The 19,766-nt window shown below is 39.8% G+C and overlaps 1 protein-coding gene across 1 annotated transcript in view; it reads right to left on the bottom strand.

Moving 5' to 3' along the window:
- The window catches only part of musk (muscle, skeletal, receptor tyrosine kinase), a 47,618-nt gene extending 31,555 nt beyond the window's left edge, over positions 1-16,063 (bottom strand). The window contains exons 1-6 of the mRNA XM_084046994.1: positions 15,846-16,063; positions 6,393-6,540; positions 5,364-5,515; positions 4,844-4,971; positions 4,241-4,382; positions 3,537-3,661 (exon numbers count right to left, since the gene is read on the bottom strand). Of these exons, the coding sequence (XP_083903120.1) occupies positions 3,537-3,661; positions 4,241-4,382; positions 4,844-4,971; positions 5,364-5,515; positions 6,393-6,540; positions 15,846-15,927 (777 nt within the window). The 5' untranslated portion in view covers positions 15,928-16,063. The remainder of the gene's footprint in view (positions 1-3,536; positions 3,662-4,240; positions 4,383-4,843; positions 4,972-5,363; positions 5,516-6,392; positions 6,541-15,845) is intronic.
- Between the last annotated feature and the right edge of the window lie 3,703 nt (positions 16,064-19,766).

Here is a 19,766-nt window from a genome sequence, read left to right as displayed (position 1 = left end):
AAAGTGAGGGTGGTTGCACATTGACAACTGATAAGCGGAAAATATATCCATCTCATTAAGTCTTGTTTTTAAAAACCATAGCTTGTGAATGCATGTTTTTGTTAAGGTTCAGGCAACTAATATAGGCTATATGTGCTTCTGCTATACCCTACTTTTCACTAGCCTGGGACCAGACGAATCTGCCAGTGCAAAAAAATAATGATTTGGGTCTGGCACCGCTCCGTTGGAAAAAAAACGTCCTCATAAAAGCACCGGACTCATATCCACACAGTGATATAGTCTGGCTACGCGAGGCTAACTTTTCACGATGCATTGTGGGATAAGATGAGACCACTATAGCGTATTATAACCACATTTGGACACCACTACAAAATGGCATAATCACTATGGTACAGTCCACTATGGTCAGTAGTGATTTCAGACACTTAATTCCTCGCACCTGTCCCTCATTAGCACCTTGGACAAGATGAGGTCTGCAACGACATTTTGCAAATCATCATTGTTATTTGCCACTGCTCACAATGCATTCTAGCTCATTCTAATGGTTCCAGATATGTGCAGATACAAAATAACATAAAATACACATATTTAGATCACTTACACCAGTGGTTCTCAAAGGTTTATATTTATTTATTTCAAGGACCCCCATAACTCACAGAGTATACGATTGGAACCAAATGGACCCATAAGGGTTAATTTGTACACTCTCAGAGTTACGGTAGATCTGTAAAGGTCCATTTGGTTTGGAACCCCCTCAAGGAACCCTGAGGGTCCCTGGACCTCACTCTGAGAACCACTGACTTACACCATGCTTAACTCATGTCCTCAAACTAAAGTGTGAAGCAAATGACCAGACTTATATAGCATTATGATGGACTTGACACTATGAATCAATTTCAGCTACATTGTATATTCATAGTTCCATGCATAACTCTAACATGGGCCTAATTACCCTTTTTATTTCAAGACCAAGTGATAATAATGATGTTTATAAAGCGTAATGTAATACACATAACATGGCACACTCTCTGAATATAGTGTGCGCGTGCGTATGCACGCATACGCATGCTAGTTTGTAATTCCCTCTACAGCTCCAGTAATTATTCTATTTTAACCACAGCATCAACGGTTCACACTTTCTATTATGGTTAGAATCTAATTAGTGGATCATTTGACTATTCTACATTTACTCATGTCACTCTGACCACATGACCTCTTCATGATGATCCTGCACCTCATTACATCGTGTCCTGTTTAGCTATTCAGCTGTTTGCGGTCTTTGAGAAAGCACAGTGTTGTAGGAGTGTTGACAGTTATGTGTTGTGTCTAGACGTTTGATTCTTTGTTCATTGAACTTTTGCAAAGGCATGCATCATCACAGAGCATTTATAAAAGGTGTACATTTCTCCTATCAATATACTGTAAAAAGTGACTATACTGTAAGTGGCTTAGAGACATATTAAAGACATATTTCTGATTCTTGCACTTAACCACATTTTGTAAATGATTTAAAAAATAGCTGCTCGACATGCTCACATCACATTGTGATGCGTTATAAGCTTGTACTCTTTATGAAAAATATTAGACATGTCAAATGGCAAGCCCAAAATTGCGATGCCAGGTGACAAGTGACAAATTTCAAGTTTACCAGTAAATGGGAAAACATGTTCACATCCAGTTCCAGGCATGAGGATAAGAGCTTATCCAAGTTATTGTGAATAGGATGTGGTGTTTACAGTTTCCAACACATAAATGTATTGTGGAAAGGTTGAATATCTTCAGTATTAAAGGGATATTGGTGGCAGGGACTGTGCAGCTAACCTCACTGCCTCCCTCCCAGATGAGCTGAATACTTTTTAATGCCTGTTTTGATGTTATTAACACCAACGTCCCGGAAGGAGCCCCCCAACGCCAATATGACCCCGACTGCCCCATGTGAGCCTCAACAAAGGAGCCCTTCAATGCTATGTCCTGAGCCCCCTCCTCTGCTTCCCCATACACCCACGACTTTGTGTCCACACACAGCTCCAAGTTGGTGATTAAGTTTGGCGATGACACGACAGTGAAGATAGGCGTGGGGCCCAAGGTCCTATGGGTCTTCCACAGAAGCACCGCTGAGAGCACCCTAATGAATCACTGTGTCTGGTGTGGGAAATGCTCTGTCCCCAGCCGCCAAGCGCTGAAGAGGGTCACGCGGACGGCCCAGAGCCCAGAGCATCAGTGGATGTGAGCTTTATCCCGCCATCCAGGATATACAATACAATGGATGGTGTGTCAGTGAAACCATAGGATTACCAGTCACCCCAAACCATGGACTGTTTAAGCTGTTACCATGTGGCAAGCAGTACCACAGCCTCAGGACCCGGACCAGCAGGCTCCGGGACAGCTTTTCTTCCACCTGGCAGCCAGGATTATGAACAATGGACGCTAAAGACCTGCCTGTCTGTCTGTCTACACACAGACTAATTTTCCATGATTCTCCTCATCTTTTGTTGCGAATATCATAGACTCGGACCAATTATTTACTTTGCACTTAAAATTAATTTATTGCCTATAAGTTTGACGATACTAAAAATAGGGGAAAAGGGAGGTGGAACAATATGTTGGAGTGTCATTGTGTTCAAACAAATCAAAGCAGATCTGAATGCAGGTGTCTCTGTCTGCCTAATAAGCACAGATGGGCTCAATCCCACTAATTAGGGATGACACTATAGGGATGACAATGGTCAATGGTCCTATTGTCCTAAAGTGCTGTTTTCTTTTTCCACAACTATCTTCAACATCTTTCAATGCTTGTCATAGAAATCAGGTCATCACAAAGACAGAAGTACAATACACGCACACACACACACACACACACACACACACACACACACACACACACACACACACACACACACACACACACACACACACACACACACACACACACACACACACACACACACACACACACACACACACACACACAGATAAATGTACACACAGGTACAATCCCCTAAAACAATGGAACTTTACATTGTCCATTGTGCCATTGTTATTGTATTGTATTTTAGTGATATTCTACTGCTGCTTCTATAGAGCACCGAAGTCTGATGTCTACCTGGTTCGTGGTTTTCCACCCCATTCTGAATCCCCATAGACGTATTTAATATCGCGTCAAATAAGAACTGTGTTCCAAAAATAAACAAATGACCCCGGCGGTTTTACTCTTATGGATATGAAGCATCAACTGACGGTGAGAAAACGATAATGTTACTTCCGCCGAATTAGTTAAATTTTCGCCAAAAACAGATTGTATCAAATATAAGTGACTAACTATCATTGTTATTGTATCATAAACGATACAGAACCTCCTCCCTGACAATATCGCCGAGACAGTTTGTTTATTTTTGGACCACAATTCTTATATGAGACGATTCTAAGATGACCCAATGTTATTCTCCATAGCGAAATTACTTTACGAACCTGGGGATGAACGAGTGACGTCAGGACTTCTGTAATCTATTGTTATTTCCCTGATTCTGTGTACTTACAGTGTTGCCATTCTCCAGCCAGGTGATGGTTGGCACAGGGTTTCCTGTGGCATTGCACTCTAGAGAGACCTGACTGCCAAAAGCCACCCTCTTCTCCTTGGGAACCTGCAAGATGCGAGCTGGGGCTGGAGACATGAATAACATTATAAATATAGAGATTAGTGAGACATAGACAGTGAGAATAAAGAGTAGAAGGAATAAGACACTATACTGCAAAATAGGGGCAATTACTGTGGCAACCACATACACATGTTATCAGTGTGGTCCTGTGGTTGCCATACAATAAATAAATAGTCAAAGTGGTGCAAAAGAATGCAAAAAGTGCAATTGTAGTTTTACTTTTGGTACTCGGTTAAGTTGCATACTATCAGCAATAACCTTGTATTTGTCAGATCTATTGCATTGTCCATTTATCGTTCTTCTGTTCAGCCCCAAACATGTGGAATATATTAGGGGTCCCAGACCCCAGGGCTTCCTAAACCGCTCTGAAACAGAGCTTATGGGTTTCCCAGACAGCAATTCATTCCCTGAATGTATATTAAAATGTTACCAAGATTTCCCACTGTAGTGTCCCCTTGAATACCTACTGTATATGCACCCCGATTGGCGTCCTAAACCATATATGTTAGCTCCATTTGGAGCAATTGTTCAAATATTTCGATGAACTAGCAGTTCAAGCAGTAGGATTCTATTAATATACACACCCTGGACTTCTAGGGTGACAGGCTTCGAGAAGGCCAAACCAAAGCTGTTCCTGGCCACACAGCGATACTGTCCTGCATCCTCCTTCTGTATGTTGTGGATCTTCAGGCCTCCATAATCCAGAATGGTCACACGGTCGCTGACCTAAAGCGAGTCATACGGTTAGCATCATTCCCCAAAGTTCTAATCTGAATTTGAATGGTCAAAATACATATGAATAAATAACTAGATTCTACTCTGGCTAAGGAAGAGGGGATGATTTGATGTTCACTCCGTATCAATATCCTCAAGGAGGATACACAGAATCACCATCATTATAGCAACAGTACGAACGCTTTGCTACAGGACGATCAATGCGTCAATGTATCAGTTCTTTTTTAATGTGTTGTAACATTTTGGGCAGCTGAAGGCAACCCTTATGTTTAGAGAAAGGGAAAACCAATCAATTTCTACAGACAAATTTCTCATGAGACTCATTTTCTAATATTGTACGCCAATTGCCAATCAGAAATGTATAAGCAAATTAAATGAACTAATCTGTAAATCAATTACAGATTTCAGGTCCCCAGACCTTCAAGAAAGAAATAATATAGGCAAGAATCTACCTTGACTAGTTCATCGTCTTTGAGCCAAGTGACGTCAGGTTTGGGGTTGCCAAGTGTAACGCATGGCAAAACAGCCTTTGACTCTATCAGGCGGGTCATATTGGTTGGATGACGCTTTATCTGAGGCTCTGAGGGAAGGACAGAGAGATTGAGAGTAAATAAAACAAAACCTTGAAATGCTCATAAATAGCCAACGTAAACAAAAGTTCAGTTAATTAATTGCTTCATTCATTGTTTTTTTTAAATGTTGTTGTATTTAATAATTCTGCTTTGGCAGTACTCATGTATGTAATGCCAATATAAATTGAAATTGTGAGAGGGAAGAGAGAGATAATGGTGAGATCGAGGGTTAGAGAATAGAGAACAAATAAACAGAAATAAAGGAGAGCTGAGAGAAATATAAAGAGAACAGATCATTATAGACAGAGATAGAGATAATCAGACTAATATCATGTGCTCAGCCGCCAGTGTCTTCTTTATTGTCTGGGGTTCGGTCGTAGGAGAACTGCAGCAGACATACTCATCTTGAGCTGCAGAGCCCCACAGCTCTTGGCCGGCTCCCCTATGCCGTTGTTGGCCATGCAACAGTACTCTCCGTTGTCTGATTCCCTGACATGAGGGATGACGAGCATCTGACCCTGTTCTCTGGTGATGTACCGCGGGTCATAGTATCTGGTGGAAGGACATTCGGAGAGAGAGAGAGAGAGAGAGAGAGAGAGAGAGAGAGAGAGAGAGAGAGAGAGAGAGAGAGAGAGAGAGAGAGAGAGATTGATCAAAAGCCAGCCCAGCTCCAATTTCCTCCTAAGATCTTGTGCTCATACTCAAGCTGCTCTCATATATATTAATAGGCATATGCAAAGCATACCATGCTTTGCACTATATGGCGGCTAATCCAGCAGAAGAGTGGTAGCTACTGTAAGTTTGCCTCGCTTTGGCTGCCGTAGTCTGTCGGGCGCATATGATGGGGAAGTGGAGAGTTTCCTTATTTTGATGGACAAAGGAGATGTAGACAGTCATCACAATAACGCTAATCTAATTTCCCCCAGATTTGTTTGTGTGGGCCTTCACCACTTCTAGTGTATTGGACCTTGTGTGGCTTTGTAGCCTTCATTGCCCCCCTAAGGTTTGGACAGCAAGCAAGGCCACACTGTTATTTGTTATCTTGTTTGCTAATCCTGATGTTGTGTGTTTGTGATTAACATGTGTGTGTGATTAACATCCAATGCCATCTGCAGTGGTGTAAAGTAACTAAGTAAGCTACATTTACTCAAGTACTGTACTTAAGTACAATTTTGAGGTATTTTTTTCTTTACTGGAGTATTTCCAGTTTTCTGTACTTTTACTTCTACTCCATCTCAGAGGCAAATATTATGCTTTTACTCCACTGCAATTATTTAAAAACCTTAGTTACAGTTACTTTGTAGTATTATTACAAAACATACATTAACCACTTCAGCCCTATATGCATTTCGGCATTCGGCATTTAGGTTAAACCTAATAACAGTATAGTTTTCAAAAGTGATTTCTAGTATAGAAGATTCTCTCTCACGGGATCAGGGCGTTGTTCCTTGTCCAGGTGATGTCAGCAGGAGGGCGGGACTCCACCTCACAGATGAAGGTGGCATTGTGATCCAGTAAGATGTCCAGCGTCTCCACCAGGGTGATTATACGAGGAGCTGAGATGGGTGAGAGAAAAGCTGATAAACAGCAGTGGTGTAAAGTAACTAAGTACATTTACTGTACTGTACTTAAGTACAATTTTGAGGTATTTTTTACTTGGAGTATTTCCAATTTTCAGTACTGCTACTTCTACTCCACTACATCTCAGAGGCAAATATTGTACTTTTACTCAACTACAATTATTTGACAACTTTAGTTACTAGTTACTTTGTAGATTTTGATTATTATTACAAAACATACATTAACCACTTCAGCCCTATATACATTTTGGCCATTTGAAAATAGCCGATCTACAAGCTCACGAAGCGTCGCAAGCTTGTAGATCAGCTATTTTCAAATGATTTTGAAACATTTTATACATTTGAAAACTTGTGAAATGGGACATTCTGCACAATGAGTAATTTCTACTTTTGCTACTTGAAGTACATTTTGATATGTGAGCACTTTTTCCACCACTGATAAACAGCAAAAAGACACATCCCAGACCTACTAGGCTGGATACTGGATCAAAAAGATGAACAGTTGACAAGAATAAAAATCTGCACACCAGCATTACTGCTCCCATATGCAAATAAGAGCTGAGAAGGACACAGCACATTGCCAGCACATTTTTACAATCTCAACTTCAGTCGACTTTATTAAAGCTGCAATTGTCAACTATTTTCTTTGTGAAAAAAAAAATAATAATAATTTCTCCGCTGAGCAAGCAGGCATAGGCCTACTATTAGCTCAGTGCTAGAAAAATTGGCACTTGCATGGGGGAACTGGCAGAAAAAGACTCGCTCGCTGCAGAAAAAATTGAAATTTAAATAGTATTTGTTTAATTTGAACATGCTCATAAAGTGGTCTGTGCTCAAATTGAGGGGTGCAAAAAAGTGGGGGACCAGGGTTCTCAGATAGGACATGAAAGGTATGGATTGCAGCTTTAATCCCACAGCTTGTGCACAGAGAAACACAGATACAATTATAATAGGTCAGATAATAGTAGTATAATGATACGTTTCACTTGCTGGAACATGACCAGATGAAGCCAAAATGCTTTCCATCTTTCCTGAGGATTTGTTGGTTACAAAAATAGTACCAGTGAGAGCATTCCCATGGTCTTATTCTGAACCTTGGATAAGGGACAGCAACACAGTGTCAGAGAATCTGACCATATAGCTGTTCTGAGAGCTCCTGTATTCATCAGTGTGCAACATAATGAAAAGTAAGAGTGAAAGGACACACCCTTGTGGCGAGCCTGTGTATAGTTACAGAGTATGAGAAGCTGCTTCCGATGGTTAGAATGGATAAATGCAAGGATTGACAAATGTCATGTAGGTGCAAATGTAGTAATGACGACGATGACGACGACAACGACAACAACAACAACAACATTCTGGCCTTCCTTCAGCCAGACAAGCTGGTGTGTCAAATTCAAATAAAAAAGATCAAAAAGATAGAAAAGTTTGCACACAGCATGAAAGTCCATAAACAACAAGGCTCTTTGGATGCAAAGATAATAGTCTTTTACTTACAAAAGTGCAAAAAGTGACATGGTGAAAATAAAGTGACACAGAGAGTGGATCATCAACACTGATTCAAATCATACATCAACCTTTCTATTAAAATAAAGATGCTGTTGAAAAACCTGCAAACAAGTGTAGGCCATTAGTACAGTATAGTATAAAAAGCTTAGCATTATCCACACTTCTCCCTGCCTAGTATAGTAAGCAAATTGCAGTGGATCAAGCTTTCCATCAACTCAATTAAATTAAATTAAATTCTGTTTTATTACTGTGACAAATCACAACAAGTTGTCTCAAGAAGACACTTTACATATAGACCGGACATTGTCCCACCCTGAGCAAGCATTTCTTTGGCGACAGTGGCAACTAAAAACTCCCCCTAACTGGAAGACAGGCAGACCCATGTGTATTGCAAAATATGGATGAGCACTAGTTATAATCATTGGCAAGAGGCCAATAAGCAGAGTGATCAACCTTGAGCAGTGTGATAATCGAAAAATAATGCACAGTAATCTATGGCTATTTCACACATACCAATATCCTGAGTGTTAGTTAACCATCTGACTGTGTAAAATGGAAGGGTCCACTTTATACCCTCAGAGTTAAACTGACACTCAGGATTTTCACAGTGCAGTAGCATACTGTACAGTACAGCACATATACTGTACTATAATAATGGTATCTATCAACCACGTTACATACATGGCATGTCACAATATCTGTCTCCTTTGGACATGGTGTAAGAGCGTTTGATGACCTTTGAGAAACACTATATCCTCAGAACAGACTCCATGACTCGGTTACAGTATGAGTAAATGTGTCATACTGTGTCTATGCAGCTGTATTAATGATGACCAATTTATTCTGCATTGTCCTCACTCAGGGTGAGGGAAACAGCTTCATCTTTTCAGCCCAAACCAATGGAAATTCCTGTCATTCCTGTTTAGGACTGGGTCAGCTGTCTTCCGGATAACACTGTTTGTTATTTTTAGACCATATAAGAAAGGTTGGTGTATGTTACAACTTTGTTTGAGCTGGAGGAGGAGAGGAGAGGACAGGAAAGGAGAGGCTTGGCAATGCTTGTATTTGTCTCTGTGAAATGAAGATGTCAAAATAACATAGCTGAAATATTGAAAGCCCTGTCAGAAGGACAGCTACTGTACGTCAAACTGAAGCCCTGACGTTTACTTAACCAAGGTCAAAACTGAGGTTTGTACCACTGGAATACATGTTTAACTGGGGTCAAAGGAAGGTGAATCTATTATTTTCATACTGCATAAAATCTCCATCTTTAATACTGATATCACATGGAAATTAGTATTCAGTATATTCATTGTTTTCTTTAGGGATTATAACACAGTCCAGCAGGATGCACAGTGGAATCCTCAGTGTTGATTTATTCATTAACTCTAAGAGCATACAAATGTAATGTAACCAAATGCAAGTATGCAACCAAGTGGACATGTAAGCTACAGCCACCTTAAGTCACGAGGACCCCGGTTTGAATCCAACTCCTGTCATGTTTCTCGTCTCCCCACTCTCTACCCTCAGTTTCCTGTCTATACTCTCCTGTAAAAGATGAAGGGCATAAAATGCCCAAAGAATTCTCATATTTTTAATTCAAAATACTGGACTTTGTACAATATCTTGTGAATTAAGGAACGGTACGTTTGTATTACTAGTCTAGACCTATTTGCTATGAATTTATGCTCTTAAGTAAAAAGAAAATCTCTTTATTCAAAAGTAAAAGGATATAAAAAGAAAATTCATGCCAGTCCATCCATCTGACATTTACAATTTCTTTGCTGTAGGGCAAGAGAAAGGTCTAAGATAGAGAAACAAAAATGTTTTCTGTATTGTTTGTATTTCTGGAGTGTACACAATTATTGAGGGAAACATATGAACGACATTTTCAAAATGTTTCAAGATTTTAAAAAATGCGATGTGACACACTGTGAGCGTATAGATTCATGCTAATTTCATTATTCGTTATATGACAAGGTATCTAGGGCTTAAGACATGTCATGGGGGTGTGGGTTCATTCTAAACAGCAACAGTCAGGGAAATGTTATTGTAAAACCTGAATACACAGCACGATGAGATCTTACATTGCACAGCATTAAAACCAAGTGAGTGTCGGCCACAAAGTACTGCAGCTTGCATTAACTGGGTGGCTGTTTATTGTGTTATTACTGTTGGGGGGATTTGAAAATGGTAGCACAGAGAGCCAAATAGGAGATTTTAATAGATTTGTTGCCGCCACCATGACTTATCCCACACTATCCTCTTACTTATCCTAGTGGCTACTGCTGAGTCAGACTATGTCACCACCAAAACATACGTGTCAACAGCGTCATGAGTCACTGTAGGATCCTAGTCCAGTCACAAGGAGGAAAGAGAATATTTTGGATGTTTGTAACTAAAATCTTAGCTTCTGGGGATTCTACAAATCTCTTCTAAATCCTAACAGTTTAAAAAAAAACATATGTTGCTATGTTGCTATAATCAGTGGCTCTCAAACTTTTCTATGTCAATGTGATGGCCACATGTGATGGCCACACCAGCTGACACACAAAGTTGGTAAAACGTGGTGGACACTTGTCTTTTTTGGTTTATTAATTTAGTTTATATTTATTTTCAGCAAACTACATACTACATGCATAAAGGACTACACATAACCGATTAAAGGACATACTGTTTATTGCAAGTTTGATGATAAAGTTACTGACTGGAGGGTACATCCATTAAGTTCTTTTGTTTGGGTCAAGTTGTTTTATCAGGAGTAATTTAATTGGTATTTAAGTTTATTTGTTTTGTTGAGTTATCAGTTCTGAGGAGTGTTGAAGTTTAGATTGCTGGCCTTGGAAAGACCAAGCTGCTTCACAGGTGCTTATAAGGAGCTGATTAGTAATTGGACTGCACCATGTCCCCTGTGCATAAGGGGAGGGGCAGGGATTTATTATAAGTTTGAATGTATTACTACACGTATGAAAATGTATTGGCATTTCAGTTGTATGTCATTTCTTTATTTAATATGAGTTAGTGCTGTAGTGGATTATGTTGTAGCTATTTGTAGTCTGTTTAAATGTTGTTCTTTGTCTTCCCCTTTGTGTCAAGAGTGGTCTGATCACCCACTATATGTTCCCCTCATGTCTCATTTGGTTAGTTCGGTCTTGATGTCAAGTTCAGTGTATTGTCTGCATTTGTTTGGGCCATAATGAATGTCTTGTCTTATATTTATTGGAAAAAGAAAAGATAAAAAAGACATTTTAAAGAAACTACACACTTGTCCTGGTGTCTCTCTTGCCGACCAACTCTGGTCCCTTACAGTCAAGGACCTCCAAAATAATATGTATTTGGCTGCGGACCCCCATCTCAAAATATGTTGTTCCAGGGACCCCCCATAAACAAAGATTTGAGTTAAACATGTTTGCTTTAAAAAAATATATATATATTCAAAGATTTAATGTTCACAATTTTTCAAAAAAAGCTCGAAGCGCAGCACTCGGTGCCGCCCTGAGCTTGTATATCTACTATTTTTGAATAGCCAAAGAAATCTAAAAATTACACACAGATGCCTTAATGGGTTAAGATGAGAGAATCGAAATAACAGTCAAGTTTTCTGTCCTCTGCAACATGCTGCAAGCACATAAACCTATTGAAAATCCTATATGGAAACATTTTTGTACTGTGTTTTTTTCAAGTCATACTAACAAGGCAAGGTCTCAAGATGATAACTTGAAAGTCTCAGATATTTTTTTCATATATTTTACTACACGGCCATAATTATGGCTTGAGTCAACATCTCTGTAGTTGGAGTAGAACTATCATTACAACAATAAGTCATGGTTTCCACATCTAGAACAACAACAGTAGTCCCATGTCAGTGGAGCAGCACTTAATTACCAAGCTGATAGCTTTAACATCTGCTGCCTGCAATTGCTCAGCAAAACAGTCGGGTCTTGGGGAGGGGGCAGGACTTGTGCTTAATTTATACTCCATCGTATGACATCTGTGGTGCGCCGAAAATAGGAGATCTACAAGCTCACCATCTTTTTTTTTTGGTGAGTGACACCATCATACGATTAAGTATAAATCAGGCTTGACCATAAATGATATTGCTAAGATTATAAACGCAAGTAAAACAAATAATTATACTTTAGACTTTAGACAGAGGTTTTCAAATATTTTCATGTCAATGACCCCCAAATAGATGTATTTGGCCGTAGAGCCCCATATGAAAAGATTTTGTGCCAGGGACCTCAATAAGAGAAGAGTTTTCAACATTTGTCAAGATTTGTCACCATTCTTTTCTTTTATAGCAGATGCAACGCTTTGTGAGCTAGATCGGTTATTTTCAAAATAGGTTTAAATAGTGTTTTTTCTTTGCCTCATTTTGCTGGGGACCCCCTGAAACCCCTTCAAGGACCCCTGGGGTCCCCAGACCCCACATTGAGAACCAGTGTTCTACATGAATGTGTCCAATTTTCCTATAGATATTTTAATGACATATACGTACCTACTACAGTATATACTGAGTAAGGTCACAATGCCTCAACCTTATTTTCTGTTTTGGCCAATATGTACTGTATGACATTACAGTAATGTACTATTTTACCTCAAGCTTGTAATGTATGACTTACATACGATGAATCCTACTATATATTTCCTACAGTAGCTTTCCAAATGCCAGTGATGGACGACACTTCTCTGAGTGTGGTCTACCCGCTTGTCTCTCCATCTGGCTTATTGACCCTGTCTCTGTCTTTTAAATTAAGTAAAAATAAATAACTAGAGTGTGTGTGTGTGTGTGTGTGTGTGTGTGTGTGTGTGTGTGTGTGTGTGTGTGTGCGTGCGTGCGTGCGTGCGTTCGCGCGTGCGTGCGCGCGCGTGTGTGAGCGTGTGCACGTGTGTGTGTGTGTGCGTTTCTGCATGCGTGCGCTTGTGTGTACTTCACGTCTCAGTATTAGGACCATGCAGGATGATTTACTGTGTTCAGCTCCCGCCATTCCCAGATGTTCCACCAAACAGTGAGTATCAGTAATCTACGTTAAACTGCAATTAAGGCTCATTAAGTGAGTAAATGGTGTGCTCATTATCTTTCAATATCTCATGGCGTTTGCATACCCTTGAGCCTTTAGAGTGAACTCAGAGTGATTAGACGTCATGTTGCACAGAGCAGAGGGGGAAGAAGAAAGAGAAAAGGAGTAGGTTCCTAACAAGCACAGTGAGAGCCATGATGAGGAGACTCTGAGTCTGACTACAGGAAGGATATAGATTTACTCAGATTTACACTGAGCAGCCCAGCCCTATGAATGAACACCCTCCTCATTCCCCTGGCAGACGTCGGCAACAGGTGATATCGGTACGACTGTACAGTACATGCCTTGGAGGTGAAATGCAGCCTACATTCTACTTAGGAAATATCAAACTCTATAGGCTGTGACATATAGTAAGATAGACAGGCAGACTGCCAGAAACATACACATGCTCTTTTCTACAGTATGAGGCCTGCATTCTACTATCATATCAAATATCAAACTACAGGCAGTTCCCAAACTGACGTGTGCCGAGGAACAAAAGTGTGCCTTTCAATTTTGTCTCAACCACACGTTATTATTGCAATGCAAAACCCTTTTGAGTTCCCCCGCAAAACTATATATATATATATATATATATAGGGAACATAAAAATATTAAAGTTTAATTTCCCCCCCACCATTTTTTTGTCTTCCATGTTTGGGGCCGGGGCTCCGCAGTACCATACAAAATGTTATGAATTATTTTCTAATTTACTATCAGTACTTGGTGCATGCTTGTTTCCCAATACAGAGGCACATACCCTACAAATACATATTTTAACCTCTTTCAACCTGGCATCCCAATTTTGGGCATGTCTTTACAGGCAAAATGTTGAATTTAAAATGTTTTCCCCACACATTTCCCCAAATAGTGAAAATAGCAGATTTACACATTTACAACCTGTCACTATGTGATGCATTGTGAGCTTGTGGGTCAGCCATTTTCACTATGAATACAGGTGCGAGATTTTGACTTTTGAAAAGTTTGAAAACCACTGAAATATGCAGTATTAAGACAAACAGACAGACAAACAGACAGACAGACAAGCTTTTATATAAGGCCAACATTGTGCTATGGAGATATCAAACTATAGACTGGCTGTGACATACAGTATAGTAAGACAGACAGGCAGACAGACAGAAAGGTAAAATGACCCGGCACTCAACCTGAGAATAAACGCGATAGGTCATAGGTCATCATATGTCGTTAGACCGACAGATAGACTAGTGTTGGGATTGACAAGACAGACTGAGAGACAGAGAGGCAAGATGAGAAAGTCATATAAGGCTAAATAAATTCTGCATTTCATTTAGCAGCCTTTTATCCACTTTCCACATTCTGTAGAGAAACATTCAACTCTATGATACTGTGCCGTGCTCAGTGACAGACAAGCAAACAGCCAGCTAGTAAACACAGACAGTTGAGTGTGTTGTCTACAAGGCCTGCATTCTAGGATGTTGTATAGGGTTGCCAACCGTCCCTTGAAATAAGGACTCGTTCCTTATTTGGAAACTACTTATTGAGCTGATAAGTGACACACCTTACTACTTATTTTTGGGAATCAATCAATGACATACATCTTACCAATTCAAACTGCTCATATACATAATTATACTATAATACTGGTTGTAACCACTTAAACCCGCTTTTTTCTGTCTATACCAAATGTACCAAAAATAGCTGATTGCTATGGATGCTGGGGTTCAATTGGCTAATATATGATATACAAAACTGTAACTGTATTCAGTGAGACTTTATCTTTGTCTGGGCGTTCCTTATTTTTCTCAGAAATAAGGGCCGGGTGTCCCTATAATTTGAATTTCAAGTAGTTGGCAACCCTACGTATGTCAACAGATGGAAACACAAATACTGATAAATGTGTCTTTTGGAGCGAAACTCCCTGCCTTCGCTTTCAGAAAGCCTTAAACCCTACAACCTGTGTCATATGCTGACATAGAGAGGCCATGTTGACACATAGAAATGCAGACAAGGAACCTTAACCCTGATTTATACTTGGTTGTGCGCAGTGTCGCGCACCAAAAACAGCAGATCTACAAGTTCACAACGCACCACAGCACGACAGTGACAACACGTTCACTAAATACAAATCAGGCTTTAATTTGGAGACAGGCTTTACCTGTACGTCCCCCTACACCACACAGTAGGCTAAACTGTAAACAAACAGGCAGACTGTCTTCACATAGACTTAGAAGTAGCCATGTCTTTTCACTGAATTGACAGCTGTGCAGTACACTGATTCTCTAGTCTTACTGACTTGTCATATCCACTCACACACACATGTGGGCATGCATGGGCATGTACACAAGTACACACATAGTTTGTTTTTATTGAACTGATTTGTCCTTTGATTTATGTTCCTTTGTTCCCTGTCATTTGTGAAAATTATGTTTTCTGTGAGATTTAGGTAAAATTGATGTTTATTGTAGCCTAACTCTTCCCAAAACTTGATATTTATACTAAGCATATTATTCTGTGAGTGAGACAACTGTCAAAGAAACACCACAAATTATACTATATCAACACAAAAAAGACAAGGTACACAAACATAGGTCTACCATTTATTATTACATTATATAGCTTATATACCTAAATGCGTCACCACACTCTTGTCTGTGCCCATGTGCAGGGGAAGACACAAAAAACACAATACTGTACATGTAATTTCCCAAATACCAGTTCTTGGCACACACGAAACATGAAACCCATGCTTACCTCTCTGTATCCCATAGCTGGGAGTGAGGAGAACCAGCAGAAAGAAGCTGTGGAACACGGTTATGTGCTGTATAATAGTCATAGTCCTTGTTCTAGGATTGTCCACAGGTAGATAAAGGATTTCAGAATGACGCCTTGATCCGCATGGTGACTGGAGCTAAGTTGCAAGGCACTGGTTAGTTCTCTTACTCTCTTCTTTCAGTGTGTGTGCGTGTGCGTGTGTGTGTCTTAACCAGAGCCAACCATGCCCGTTCTTTTGCTGGCAGTGAGAGCTAACTATCTGATTTTGTTCTACGCAATGTGTGTGTGTGTGTGTGTGTGTGTGTGTGTGTGTGTGTGTGTGTGTGTGTGTGTGTGTGTGTGTGTGTGTGTGTGTGTGTGTGTGTGTGTGTGTGTGTGTGTGTGTGTGTGTGTGTGTGTGTGTGTGTGTGTGTGTTGACTCAGATGACAGATGGGGACAGCTGCTAGCTGTCCTCTTGTACAGTACAGTCCAGTCATTCTCGCAGCGTGGCTAGGCTCATACCCCACTAAGCTGCTACGCAGAAACGCTATCCACATTCACCATCATGCATGACGATGTGAGGCCCCTGTTTGTCGTGGAACTAACTAGATTAAACATTCCTTACTTTATTGTCATGTGTCCAGGGTTCACTGGATGGCATATACTTAAAGTGTATGAGTAAAAGTTAAAACCACAACAACAGCATAGATTGTGGTATTGTACATGACTACATGTGCATACACATAGTGCTAACATACTATTCACAACCTTGTTGCTTAAGAGTGTATTTTTGTATTTGCTTGTCAATTTTATTTAATGTGTAGCCCCCACTCACACACACACACACACACACACACACACACACACACACACACACACACACACACACACACACACACACACACACACACACACACACACACACACACACACACACTCCGCTGCTATGTTGCAATGGTCATGTTTTATGTGAGGTTTTGTTTTGCAACCATAATACTTAATTTATACTCCAATGTCGCTTGCCTAAAATATCAGATCTATGAGCTGCAGAGCTTGTGGATCAGGTTGTATTTCAGGCTTCAGTGTAGGCTACCTGCTATCTGCACAGAGACAATTCAGGACAGCCAGGCTTGGAGGTATTGACAGGGTTCTCACTAGAGATAATTGTATTTACTCTACATTGTGAAGTGTTTTGAGAAACACTATGCTCACTGAGTCACGTTAAAGAGATTTACCCAAAGCTCATGGCAAGCAAACCATTTTTTGGTTTGTTTTAGTTGTTCTCCCCAGAAAATAGAGGGAACAAAAGACATACTGTACTGTATATTAAGACACATCCTACGTTTTCACAAAATATGTTGTGTTAAATTAACTGACAGTGTACTCTCAGACTTGCAAGTGGATAAATTAACACTCAGGACTGTGTAGTGTCCACACACTTAACAGATTCTCCCTCATACAGTAGCATTCACACAGACATGCATCAAATGTACACACACACACACACACACACACACACAGCTGAAAATAACGTTTGGATTACTACAGATTTGGGGATATGAGCATCATTTGCATCTTTGTTAAACAAGCAAACATACACAGACACACACAATCCAGGAGCCAGCCTTTGTGTCCACCTGTTGCCAGCCAGCCCTGTATGTCTGTCCTGGTTTATTTTGGGAAAGGAATGGAATTTCCCAATGTGTTTGTGTGCTCCTTGTCCATTCTGCTCTGGTTGGTGCCTGTACAATAAAGTCCACCGTGTTAATTTACCTCTGAGGGCCTAAAAGTGGTCTACAAGCAGACATGCCCATGCGCCGCCAAAGACCGTAAGGAATAGGATCCATACTCCATTTACATTATCAATGATAAATGAGCACTGTTGATATGGGTATATCTTTACACTTGCAGAGTTGAATTAAAGGTGGATTAAGTGATATTTTATTCTTAAAATAATTGTTACATTGAAGGAGGCGTGACTGTGAGCTTCAGCTTGGGCTCTCCCTAGGCTGGCAGAGGGAGAGTAGTGCCCAGGATTACATAGGCAGTTGGCACTGGGTGAAAAAAATATGGGTTACAAAATCGTGGGATAAAAAAATAGGAAAAACATATAATAATTGTTACATAGCTCTATATCCCGATAATCATTGTGATAGCTCTTTAGTAACCAGAAAATAAATGTTCAGATCTGGATACCAATGTTATTCAATCAGGAGAGAGAACTCGTGCAGGATACAGGACACACAAGTACAGTTTGAAGTGATTAAAGAAAAAAGAGCAGACAAAATTAGGATTGGAACCATATACATTTTAAGCCGATAATGGGTTCCCTCTAAAACCACCTGAGCACTATGACAGCCATATCGATGACATCAGGTGAATCCATATATGGGCATTACACAAATCTAACCTGTTGGAGACAAATGAATTGACAGATTGTTTTGGCATCAGATTGAGACTAGATGCTTTAATAGAGATTTTTGTTATGGTTAAAATCTTTTCTAGTGATGTTATTGATGTTCTTCAAAGAAAAACACCTGCATTTCCCCACAGGGATCAATAAACATCTATCCTATTCCATGTCCCTCTTCCCCGGTATATTGATTACAAATAATTATTACTGCGCATGGGGATGTGGACTACTCCTTTACAAAAATGCCACTACTATTAGCCTTTTTACATTGCTCTGTATCCACAGTGAACTGTTCTACTGTATGCTTGAGACACTTTTTATTGACAGTATGCCTCCCTCTGCTGCGATTTAAGTGAATTGCACCCCTATACTGCATTCATACAGGAGTTTTTAGTCCAACTAGATTATTATTAATACAGGCAAAAAACATGCACACATCCGGCCTTGATCAACTGAAATTACAGCCGCAACTATTTGTCATCATTGCCTCAGTATTCTCACTGTCAGTGGTGTAAAGTAACTACGTACATTTTTTAGGTACTTTAACTGACTGTTTCCATTTTCAATTCACTATACTGTACTTCTACTCCACAATACATCTCAGAGAAAAAATATTGTACTTTTCACTCCACTAGAATTATTTGAAAACTTTAATTACTAGCTACTTTGCAGATTTAGATTATTACTAAGCATACATTAACCAACTAAGGCCTATTTTATACTTTGGCTAATCGAAAATGCTAAGCCAATGTACAGTACAAGCTCACAACGTGTCACATGACTAGATCGTCTGTTTTTGAAAGATTTTGGAAATGGGACATGCTAGATAATAAGTACTTAAGTAAGTTTTGATGCCAATACTTGAACTCAAGTACAATTTGAATACAGGACTTTTACCTGTAACAGAGTACATATTTTCTGCATTGTGGTATTGCTATTTTTACTCAAGTAAAAATCAGAGTACTTCTTCCACCACTGGCAACCTTCTTTACCCGTAAATAAAACATTTCACCAACACCCTAGCCTTTGGCTTATGACGCGTCTGGGAAAAGGCTTTGCCTGTGCATGGTGAGGTAAGAGCTGACAGAGTTGACAGCCACACAGTGCCTTCAGGCTACCGACCACACTCCTCAAGTACCTGGCATTACACACACATTCCCATAATGCAAGGCATTTCATTTCAAGTCATTGAGTTTCTCATGGTTCCCTGACTGAACTGCAAAGACACTATCCAGTTATATGATAGCAAAAGCAAGAAAATATAATGTCAATTTTATTTATTTATTTATTCAATCAGCTTGCACCATAAGATACGTTTTCTAGGTTCAGTTAATCCCAGAAATCTATGACTCAATGTGTTTATTTTTGTATACAAAATAAACAGAAATAGTGCATGATGTGGCACCCCCTCCAAAAAATAAAGGATAAGCATGATATAACAGGAAATCCTATATCAATGCCATGGACCCCACGGATCATGTGTGTGTGTAGATAACACACACAGATA

Source organism: Gymnoscopelus microlampas (assembly GCF_963454915.1).
Source record: "Gymnoscopelus microlampas genome assembly, chromosome: 21".
Taxonomy (NCBI): Eukaryota; Metazoa; Chordata; class Actinopteri; order Myctophiformes; family Myctophidae; genus Gymnoscopelus; species Gymnoscopelus microlampas.
This window is presented reverse-complemented; position numbering and strand designations above follow the sequence as displayed.